The 12198-nt window shown below is 36.2% G+C and overlaps 1 protein-coding gene across 3 annotated transcripts in view; it reads left to right on the forward strand.

Moving 5' to 3' along the window:
- JAK2 (Janus kinase 2) overlaps positions 1 to 12198 on the forward strand; it is a 155961-nt gene that overhangs the window by 47047 nt on the left and 96716 nt on the right. For all 3 annotated transcript variants that reach the window (XM_004440668.3, XM_087444547.1, XM_087444548.1), the window contains one exon: positions 10239 to 10508. In XM_004440668.3, the coding sequence (XP_004440725.1) occupies positions 10262 to 10508 (247 nt within the window). In that variant the 5' untranslated portion in view covers positions 10239 to 10261. The remainder of the gene's footprint in view (positions 1 to 10238; positions 10509 to 12198) is intronic.

Here is a 12198-nt window from a genome sequence, read left to right on the forward strand (position 1 = left end):
TTTTTCTATACTTTTCACTCATATTTTTGTTATCATTGAATTCAAAGTATTTTCTAATTTTTTCTTTGTCCCATGAATTATTTAAAAGTATGTTACTTAATTTCTGAGTATATGGGGACTTTATTTTTCTCTTAATTGATTTTTAGTTTAATCCCATTGCAATCAGAGAACATTATGAATAATAAGTACATGTTGTGATACTTTTATCAGTGGTCGTATTTTTTGTAAGAGATTTTTAATTTAAGTGCCATTGGTAAGTTTACATCAGTTCAAATGCAGAACTTCATATTTTTCAATGGGGGATTGTTTTTTGGTTGAAGTATGAAAAATAGTGTGAATTTACAGAATATTGAGTGTTATTAACTATCATTTTATAATTTAATACACTTCTTAGAAGAGTTCTCATCGAACTGTTACGAATTTTGATTCGGAAAATAAAAAGAGTGAGTAGTGATAAAGCTGACTAATTTTTATGTGATATCTTCAGTGTTGTTATTTCTTTAGTATTTTTAAGAATTACGTAACTCAATCATGGTCTCTATGACATTCAGTCAACATTATGGGTATTAAATAAACAAAATAGTTGCTTGCTACGTTGTTTATATTTTGAATAGAAGTCATACAGAGTATGGTTCCTTTAGCATTTGTTGAGAATTGCTTTATGGCCTAACATGTGGTCTACTTTCAGAAATATTCCAGCTGCATTTGAAAAAGATGTGTGTTCCTCAGTTGTTGAGTGTTCTCTTTTGATTGCCTATATTTCTCAGTGAAATGTAGGAAGTGGAAAGTAAGAGTGGCGGTGGGGGTGGCAGTTTTGGTGATTGAGGAGAGAGGAGAAGGTAGGAGATAGTTGTCTAGGTGAGTGGGAGAATAAACGGACAAAAGAAATATAAAAATGATTGGTGAGCAACATTAAGGGCCCATTTGAGGTTAGTGTTTGTGAATTTAAGGAGAGACCATTCTGAATGGTTGTATGTTTTTATCAGTCATGGTTATATGTACATAGGTAAAAGCTGAGTAGTCAGAGTTAAATCGAACTCTTAGAGTTTCCGCCTTATCTTTAGTGTTCTGACCCTTTACTTTGATCTATGCAAGTATAATACTTTTTAAAATTAAGCTTTATCTCCTCTCAGAAGATCCTTTTAATATGAACCCAGGCATCTTTAACATCAATAAAATTTTTTTTGTTAAGAAAAATTTCTTTTTCTTCTCTGTGTTCTTTTTCTTCCTCTATCTAGAGCTCTTAAAGTTGTACTTTGTGGATTGATCCCTTATATTTCTTAATTTTTTGCTCATATTTCTCTCTCTCTCCCTTGTCCATCTAGGAAACTGGGCATTTGTCTTGACTCTGTCTTCCAAATTACTAATTTGTTCTCTTCAGTTGTATTATTCAACTCTTTCATTGAATTGTCATCTTTTTTTTTATGAACTGTTTTCATTTTCTGCTCCTTTTTCATGAACATCTAAGTGATGCTTTAGGTTTTCAAAATATGCTTAAATCTCTCTGAGGATACCAAGTAGAATTTTGTAAAAAAAGTTCTCTTCCCTATATTATCTCTTGTTTCTTCTGGGGTCAGTTGTTCTGCTATTCATTTTGTTTTGCCTCTTCTAGGCTTCCTTCCCCCAACTCACCCCCCAATATTTGATGATCCTTGATTATCTTTGCATATTTGTGCTTTTTGTGTATGTGTGCAGAAAACTGTTTTTTATGCTTGTTGATGCCGCCTTCTGTGTGTATTTTAAATAGAGTCTATTTCCTCTGCTCTGGTTTCCTTGTCACCTATTCTTATCTACTTTTGATCTTCCAGGAATTGTTCTAAATTTCTGATTTGCTGATAGCACCTTTTCTTATTTTTCTGAACTATCATAAATTTATTTATATATAGTTTTTATTTAACTCTTTTCCATCCCTTTGGCTGTTGTCACCTCTTTTACTTTTACATCTATTATAAACTCCACCATACATTATTATCATTAATGCTTTAAACAATTGTCAATTGTCTTTTAAAAATTTTAAGAAAGGAAAGAAAAATAGTATGTTATAATTACCCCTATATTTACTATTTTTGGGTTCTTCATTCCTTTCTGCAAATCTGAATTTGCATCTGGTATCATTTCCCTTTGATCCAGAGAACTTCCTTTAGTGTTTCTTGTAGTTGGGGTTTGTTGGTAATGTGTTCTCTCAGCGTCCATTTATCTGAAAATATATTTATTTTGCCTTAAATTTTAAAGTTTATTTTTGTGGATTATAGAATTTTAGGTTGACAGCTTTTTTCCTGCCCTACCAGCACTTTGTCTTCTGGCCTCCCTTGTTCCTGAAGAGATGTCAGTTTGTATTTCTTATCTTGGCTCTGCTGTATGTATGTGGCTGCTTTTAAGGTTTTTTCTTTGTCTTTGATTTTTAGCAGTTTGATTATGATATGACTAGGTATGGATTTATACTGATTGGGGTTAGATGACTTTTTGGACTAGTGGTTTGATGTTTTTAAACAAATTTAGAAAATATTTAGCTAATATTTTTCCCAGTATTTCTTCTGTCCCATTCACATGTGTTAGATTGTTTGATATTGTTGAGTTTACATATGGCTACTATATTTTCATGTGTTATATTAATCTTTTGCTATAAATTCTTTTACGTATGTATCATAGTAAGCAAATTATTTAAATTCCAACATTTGGGTCTGTGATGGGTCCACTTCTATATATTTTTTCTGTTGACTCTCCATCACATTTTCTTTTCAGGTTATATAAGTTTCAATTGACTTGTCTATTGTGGGTGATATATCATGTAAACTCTGGATACGTGGATTTGAATCTTTCTCTGAAGTATTGAGTTTTGTTCTAGTACGCAGTTCAGTTACTGGCAGTTCAGTTTTGAACTAGTAGGCAGTTCATTATTGGTTTTAGGCTTTGTTAGGACAGGTCTATTTCAATTTTGCCCTTAGTTCTGATAGGTGGTGCTTATTCCTCAAGTATGCCTTTTCTGGAGTTTCAGTGGAAAGCCTGAGATATTTACCAGTTCCTTCTAACTCCAAGCTCTGACTCTCCAGGACCAGGCAGCTGTTGAAATCTCTTCTCAGCTCTTTCAGATTTCCAATTATTGCCTCTTCCTGGGCTTCTTGGATTTTCATCCCATGCATGAGGTTCATGACTCCCTTTTGTTTGAGGATTTCTGCCTTCCATTTCTACCTCTTTTAGCAGCTCCATAGTTAATTCCCTGATTCTTCCCCTGAGTAAGACTACAGCTTTGTACAAGAGCTCTATCCTCTCCTCTAGCCCCCACCGGTGTACTACACAGACTGTGTAGTTCCTTTAGCATAAAAGATGGATAAATGTGAACCTCATTCAATGTGATTCCATTCTTTCAAGGGTCAGATCCTCTCCAATTTCTGTCTTCTTTTGTTTGCTTGCCAATGACTTCAAACAGTATTTTTTACGATTTTTTTTCCAGTGTTTGTAATTGTTCTCAGCAGAAGCATTAGTCCAGTGTAGGCTACTCTGTCATTACAGGAAGTCCATATTTTAAAAATTATTTAAAATTATTATTTACCATTTCACTGTTTTTTGGGGCAGAAGGAGAATGCTCCTGATTGTTCCAAACTTCTCACTAACGGAGTCAATACATTCTTGGTCTTGAGACCCTATCCCTGAGTTTTCCACATAGCAAATTCCTGTAATTATACTGTATTAAATTATTTCATGATTATGAGCATAGTACTTATTCATTAAATATTTAGTAAGATCTACTATGTTTCAAGACTTTTCTGGCTTCTGAGAATAGATTGTTGGATAAGGCAGATGAGGCCTTTTTAAAAATTATAAGCTATTGAAGCCTATAATTCAGTGGTGGAAGGAGCACATAGGAAGAGATATATGATGAGATTGGAGAGGTAGGCGCGGGACTTACAGAAGTTTATTCTAAGTGTAGTGGAATGCCCTGAGTGGATTTTCAGAAGATTTTTAGAATAGGATTTGAGTTACTTTTAAAAAAGATGATTGCAGCTCCTATGTGGAGATTGGGTTGTTGGGAGGCAGAGTAGCCCTGCGGAGAATAGTTAGGATGACATTACAATAGTTCAGGGGAGAGATGATAGCTGCTTAGTCTATGGTTGTAGTAGTGGAGATGAAGAGAAGTGAATGGATTTGAAATAAAGTTTGGAAGTAAAACTGTCAGCGTATACTGATGGGTTGGATGTAGGGATGAAAGAAAGGGCAGAAACAGGTTGATCAAGTTCTTTATTATCTCAAAGTATGAATGTTTATTAAGACCTCTCTTCTATTCGTATCCTTTCTTGCTTGCTCAATAAGAAAACAACCCAAAGCACTTTTTTCCCAATAACTTTTATCTTCTTTTGTGATAAAAGAGCATTTTTAAAATATGGGTAGTCTTTAGGCAAGTGTATTACAAAATTATTTTAAGTTTCATTTCACCCATATCGAGGCTTATCAAAATAGGATATGAGTAGCTGCAGGAAAAAATAGCACATCTGCTTGGAATATCAAAACTTGATATATTAAAAGTAAAGCAAAATCGCTATATCTTAGAGTAGAGTGCAAAATTACATGGATATTAGAGGTAAAACATAACATTTATACTATTGGCTACTTCTTTAGAACTCTTCACTGCCATTGGGGGCATTTCTGAAGTTGAGAACCACTGACCTATCTAACCTGACACCTGAAATATGAATTTACTCCAGATAAAATTAAAAATTTTAATTAAAAATTAAAAATTTTAACCTTTAATTGAAGTGTAACATACAAACAGTAAAGTATGCTAATCATGAGTGTACAGCTTGATGGATTTTCACAAAGTGAACACACCTGTGTAACCACTACTCGGATCAAGAAATAGAATATTATCAGCACCCCAGAGGCCTCATATGTGCCTCCTGCAAGTTATTCTTTGTGCTCCCTGTTGTGCTGGGCTTGCCAATCTAGCCATTTTCCTAAATTTTGTCACTATGAAAAAGAGCAAGTAGGAATTATGGAAGTGAACCTGAGAGGCCCCCATGGTCAGCTAAGAGGAGTTATGCTAAAAGAAATTAGAAGGAATGACAAATAGGCAACTTTGAAGGTATAGTAGCTGAGAATTTCCCCGACAGAAAAAAAAAAAGACATGAACCTTCAGATTAAAAGTCTATAGTGGGGCCAGCCTCGTGGCTTAGCGGTTAAGTGCGTGCGCTCCGCTACTGGCGGCCGGGGTTCGCATCCCGGGTGCACACTGACGCACCGCTTCTCCGGCCGTGCTGAGGCCGCGTCCCACATACAGCAACTAGAAGGATGTGCAACTGTGACATACAACTATCTACTGGGGCTTTGGGGGAAAAAAAAAGGAGGAGGATTGGCAGTAGATGTTAGCTGAAGAGCCGGTCTTCCTCAGCAAAAAGAGGAGGATTAGCATGGATGTTAGCTCAGGGCTGATCTTCCTCACAAAAAAAAAAAAAAATTGGGCTGGCCCCGTGGCTTAGCGGTTAAGTGCGCACGCTCCGCTGCTGGCAGCCCGGGTTCAGATCCCGGGCACGCACTGACGCACCGCTTCTCCGGCCATGCTGAGGCCACGTCCCTCATACAGCAACTAGAAGGATGTGCAGCTATGACATACAACTATCTACTGGGGCTTTGGGGGAAAAAATAAATAAATAAAATTAAAAAAAAAAAGTCTATAGTGAATTTTGATCAAGGTAAATAAAAATAAATCTATACCAAGACCATTGCAGTGAAATTGCAGAACATTGCTGATAAAGTAAAAAATCTTAAACTACTAAATATTCCCACTTTAAACAGTGGATAGGTCATCTAGACAGAAAATCAATAAGGAAACATTGGAATTAAACTACAGTTAGATCAAGTTAGATCATATGATCATCTCAATAGATGCAGAAAAAGAATTTGACAAAATTCAACATCTTTTCATGGTAAAAACTGTCAACAAATTGGGTATAGAAGGAACATACCTCAATATAATAAAGGCACATATGACAAGCCCACATCTAATATTATGCTCAATGGTGAAAAGCTGAAAGCTTTTCCTCTAAGATTAGGAACAGGACAAGGATACCTCTTCTCACCACTTTTATTCAAAATAGTACTGGAAGTGCTAGCCAGAGCGATTAGGCAAGAAAAAGGAATAAAAGGCATCCAAGTCAGAAAGGAAGAGTAAAAGTGTTAAGAAAACAATCCCTATTACAATAGCATCAAAAAGAATAAAATACTTAGGAATAAATTTAACCAAGGAGATGAAATATTTATACACTGAAAACTATATGACATTGATGAAAGGAATCAAAGAAGATACATATAAATGGAAAGATATTCCATGCTCATGGACTGGAGGAATTAATGCTGTTAAAATGTTCATACTACTCAAAGTGATCTACAGATTCAATGCAATCTCTATCAAAATTCCACTGGAATTTTTCACAGATATGGAACAAATAGTCCTAAAATTTATATGGAACACCAAAAGACCCCAGATAGCCAAAGCAATCTTGAGAAAGAAGAACAAAGCTGGAGGCATCATACTTCTTGATTTCAAACTATATTACAAAGTGGTAGTAATCAAAACGATATGATATTGGCATAAAAACAGACACATAGATTAATGGAACAGAATAGAGAGCCCCCAAATAATCCCATGCATATATGGTCAATTAATTTTTGACAAACAAGCAAAGGGTACAAATAATATACAATACAAGAAAGGATAGTCTCTACAATAAATGGTGTTAGGAAAACTGGATAGCCACATGTGAAAGAATGAAACAAACCCCTATCTCACATCATACACAAAATTCAACTCAAAATGGATTAAAGACTTGAACATAAGACTTGTAACCATAAAGTTCTTAGAAGAAAACATAGGGGTTATCTCCTTTACATTGATCTTGACAATGATTTTTTTCGATTTGACACCAAAAGCAAAGGCAGCAAAAGTAAAAATAAACAAGTGGGACTACATCAAACTAAAAAGCTTCTGCTCAGCAAAGGAAACCATCAACCAAATGAAAAGGCAGTGTATGGAATGGGGATAAGTATTTGCCAACTATCTAGGGGATAGTGGCCAAAATAGACAAGGAACTCATGCAACTCAATAGCAAAAAATCTCCAAATAACCCAGTTAAAAAATGGGCAAAGGACCTGAATAGACATTTTTCCAAAGACGTAAAGATGGCCAACAGGTACATGAAAAGGTGCTCAGTATCACTAATCATCAGGGAAATGCAAATCAAGACTACAATGAAATATTACCTCACACTTGTTAGGATGACTATCATCCAAAAGACAAGAGGTAATAAATGCTGGAGAGGATGTGGAGAAAAGGGAACCCTTGTACATTGTTGGTGGGTATGTAAACTGGTACGGCCGCTACAGAAACAATATGAAGTTCTTCAAGAAATAATAAATAGAATTACTATATATATGATCCAGCAATCCCAATTCTGAGTATATATCCAATGGAAGCTTAACCATTATGCTGAAGAGTTATCTGTACTCCCATGTTCATTGCAGCATTATTCACAACAGCCAAGGTATGGAAACAACCTAAGTATCTGTCAATGGATGAATGGATCAAGAAAGTATGGTGTGTGTGTGTGTGTGTGTTAAGGCTGAATTATATGCAGCCTTAAAAAAGGAATACCTGTTCTTTGTGACAACGTGGATGAACCTGGAGGGTATTATGCTAAGTGAAATAAGCTAGACAGCACAACAAATACTGCATAGTATTGCTTATATGTGGAATCTTATTAAAAAAAGAAGTCTAACTCGAAGAAACAGATAGTAGAAAAGTGGTTGCCAGGATCTGGGGATTGGACGAAGTAGGGAGAGATTGGTTAAAGGGTACAAATTTTCAGTCATAAGATAAATAAGGTCTGAGGATCTAATGTACAGCATGATGACTATAATTGATAACACGGTATTGTATAATTGAAATTTTCTAAGAGAGTAGAACTTAAATGTCTACCCTCTCCCTCCACCCCCACCCCCGCCAAAAAAAAGGGTAAATATGATGGGTGGATATATTAATTAACTCAATAGGGGGGAATCCTTTCACGACGTATAAATGTATTAAATCATCATGTTGTATACTTTAAATATCTTACAATTTTATTTATCAGTTATACCTCAATATAGCTGGAAAAATTTTTTTCAAACAAATACCATGATTTGAAAACTTAGGGCCTCGCCGAGAGATCTACTAAAAGATACATTTCAGGAGGAAAAAGTGAGTCCAGAAGGAAGGCATAGGATTCAAAATGATGGTGAGCACAAATTGATGATATTCTAGCAAGTTAGCTCTTTAATGACTAAGAATTCATTTTAGATCACTTCTATAATTGAGTAATAAAGAGACAGTTATAATAGAGTAAAAGAAATATTTTTTAAATTTTGTATTTTTGAACAAGTTAAAATTGTTTAAATTTGCATATCCAATTGCAGGTGAAGTTCAAAAATCTTACAGTTTTGTTAACAATTGCCAGGTTTTTGTTTTGTTTTGTTTTTATATGCTGATAGTCCCATATTGTTTGAATAACTAAGTATTAACTCTAATATTTTCTCTAATAGAATAAAGTCCTTATAGTTAAATATAGAACTAAATTTCATGTTGCAATTCACTTACACAATAATCATTTTTTCTTTCTTTAATATCTGTGCTTAAAGCAGTGCTTGGCACTTAGTAAATACTGTATGAGTGTGTTTGCTTTTAGTCCCATCCTCTCCTTTCACATAGCTTGGCTTGTGATTTAAATGATTATTACATCTATGAGAAAGGTTGTCAAATTTTCAGGTCTTCCAAATATCAATCTCATGTTTTAGCTGCCAGCTAAATTTTGGTGTAATTGCCCTACTTCCGTTTCTAAATGAAAGCGTGTAAAACAGTAGTCCTCCTTCTCCTCACTTTCCAATGTTAAGGGGCAAAGTCCTTTTCATTTCTTTATTTCCATTAATGGTATTACCGATCTCCCAAGTTTGAAATCCTCACACTGTCTTTGACTCCTGGCTTCTTCTATATTCATTTAGTTACCAGGTTGTGTCATCTTGCTGTTATATTACCTCTCATCATTTGTCGGTAGCTGTTTCAGTTCAGAATCGTACGACTGCCTAGACTATTGCAGTAGCTTTCTAACCATTCATCACTTCACCTTTCTAATTCATCATTGGCTATGGGATAAAGTTTAAATTTTTTGGTCTGATGTTCAGACCTTCCTTCATTTTGTACAGTATCAGTTAGGATTGCATTCATTTGCAAGTAACAAGATGTCTGGTGGTAGGTGGGTTATTCTTGACATTGATTCATCTGCTTGAGTTTGCCAGGTCTTTTATTCTCTTGGCCTTTTCCTTCATGGTTGCATTACGGTTTTAAGGTCACTGCCCTACCCTATATTCATGATCAGATTCAGGTAGGCAGAAGGTGAAGGGGAAAAAGCAAAAGGAGGCATGCCAGCTAAGTCAGCCTCCTTTTAAGGAGTGATCCTGAAAATACTACCCAGCAGCTTTCACTGAAATCTCATTTGCTGAAACTAGTTCACCTGGCTATCCGTCTGTGGCAAAGTACGGTTTTTTTGGGGTACATTGATATCCCCAACAAAATTGGGTTTCTGTATCAAGGAAGAAGGGAAAATGCATATTGGGTATGTAGTTGCAATTTTGCTACAAGTATCCATCTGAATTTTTAATCCTTTCCTAAGTGGTATAACTTCTCAAATGCTTCATTCAGCCCAATAAATTACTGAACATATCTTATACTTTTCTACTCTTTAGCACAGTTCTACTTTCCTGGATTGTCCTTCCTCTTTAATCCATCTAAATCCAATCCATTGTTCAAGATCAGTTTTGAATATGACCTCCTCTAATAAAACTCATCAGTTAATCCTGGCTTGAAATGTTGTTTTTCCCCTCCAGGTACCAATAAGCAATTGTCAGAGTAATTCATTTGTTGAGAAATCATGTCTCCTCATGGGATCTATTCTTCTGTTGTCTGTAACTGATTTTTTTTGTTTTGTTAGTGTCACATATTTATATTATGGTTCTTTAGTTAGGCTATAAACTTCAGTTTTATTGTCCTTGTTTACAGGAAGTTTATAATCTTGATGTCTCTCACTGTGCTTTGTATATAGTAGTACACAAAATTTATTCACTTAATGGATTTGACAGAGTCACTGCTTTCAGTGAAGACTTCTTTGTATATGAAGGATAGCTTATCAATATCACTTTCATAACTTTTTTTATTACAGACCAATGTTCTGAAAAAGACTGCATGGGAATGGCTTGCCTTACAATGACAGAAATGGAAGGAACATCCACATCTCCTATACATCAGAATGGTGATATTCCCGGAAATGCTAATTCTGTGAAGCAAATAGATCCAGTCCTACAGGTGTATCTTTATCATTCCCTTGAGAAAGCTGAGGGAGATTACCTGAAAGCTGAGGGAGATTACCTGAAGTTTCCAACTGGGGAGTATGTTGCGGAAGAAATTTGTGTTGCTGCTTCTAAAGCTTGTGGTAAGTATTAAAAAACAGTGTATTTTTTCTTATTAATAGATCATTGCTTTAATTATGCTACTCTGATGCAATGTACATGTATAATGTATTCTTTTTTGGCTTTTTTTAAAATGCTTGTATGGCTGACAGTTGTGTTTTCACATGCATATAAAATGAGAACATTTTACTAGAGTAGAATTTAGGGTAAAGATGCCTGGGGCTAGTGCTATAGACTGAATGTTTGTGTTCCCCCAAAATTCATGTTGAAACCTATTCCTCTAATGTGATGGTAATGTGAGGTGGATCCATCATCAGTGGGATTAGTACCCTTATAAAAGAGACCCCAGGGAGCTCCTTTGCCCCTTCTGCCATATGAGAACATAGCAAGAAGATGAATCAGAAGATAAACCATCTATGAACCAGGAATTGAGTCCTCATTAGACACCAAATCTGCTGGCGCCTTGATTTTATACTTCCCAGCCTCCAGAATTGTCAGAAATAAATCTTTGTTGTTTATAAGCCACCTAGTCTATGGTATTTTTGTTACAGCATTCCGAATGGACTAAAACAAAAACTGATACTGAGAAGTGGGAGGGCTGTTGTACCAAATTCCTAAAAATGTGGAAGTGGCTTTGAAATTGGGTAATGGGTAATGGGAGAGTTTTGAGGTACATGCTAGAAAAAGCCTACATCGTTGTGAATGGACCTTTAAAGGCAATTTTGGTGAGGACTCAGAAAGAAAAGAGGAGAGCTGTAGAGAAAACCTCAATCTTCTTAGAGAATACTAATTAATTTTGAACAAAATATTGGTAGAAATATGTATGATAAAGGCCATTCTGATGCGGTCTCAGATGGAAATGAGGCACATGCTGTGAGAAACTGGAGGAAGAGTGGTCCTTGTTGTAAAGTGGCAAAGAACTTGCCTGAATTGTGTTTGTTTTAGTGTTTTGTGGAAGGTAGAACTTGTGAGCAATGAAACTGGCTATTTACCTGAAATAATTTCTAAGCAAAGTGTTGAAGGTGTAGTTTGACTTTTCCTGATGGCTTATAGTAAAATTCAAAAAGAGAAAAATAACTTAAAGTCAGAATTGTTAACCAAAAGGAAGCAGAACTTAAAGATTTGGAAAATTCCCTGCTTATCCGTGTTGTGAAAAATGAGAAAACCTGGTTGGAAGAGAATGCTAAGATTGTGGCCAAGTGACCATTTGAAAAGATTAGTATGGTTTAGATATCTCAACAGAAGCCAGGAACTATTCCCTAAGACAATGATAGAATGACCCTGAAGGCAATTCAGAAATCATCAGTGCTGCCCTTGTACGAGAGCCCTGGGGTCAAAGTGGTTTCAGAGGAGGAGCTGCCAGTGCTTGGAGACCTTGTGCTCGCTGTCTGGTGCTGCCTCACAGTGAGGGCTCTGCTGATGCAATGTGGGCACTGAGCTCCTTGGCTGCCCCAGGTGTGGCTCTGGCAGTCCCTGGTGCAGAAGCTGTCTCTCCGGAGAGTGCAGGCAAACTTTGATGGAGTAAACCATCTCCACCAGCGAAAAGTGCACAGGCCTAGAGGACATGGCTGCCTCCACCTAGATTTCAAAGGACAGGAGCCACCCAAGTCTGTGGGGGCAGGGCTGCTGGGAGCCTTGGGGCCCAACCTCTGCCCAGCAAAGTTACAGGGGTAGGAATGCTGCCCCAGTGTGTCCTGTAAGCGAAACCTCTAC

The sequence above is a fragment of the Ceratotherium simum genome, chromosome 20 (assembly GCF_057802395.1).
Source record: "Ceratotherium simum simum isolate JZ-2026a chromosome 20, ASM5780239v1, whole genome shotgun sequence".
Lineage (NCBI taxonomy): Eukaryota > Metazoa > Chordata > Mammalia > Perissodactyla > Rhinocerotidae > Ceratotherium > Ceratotherium simum.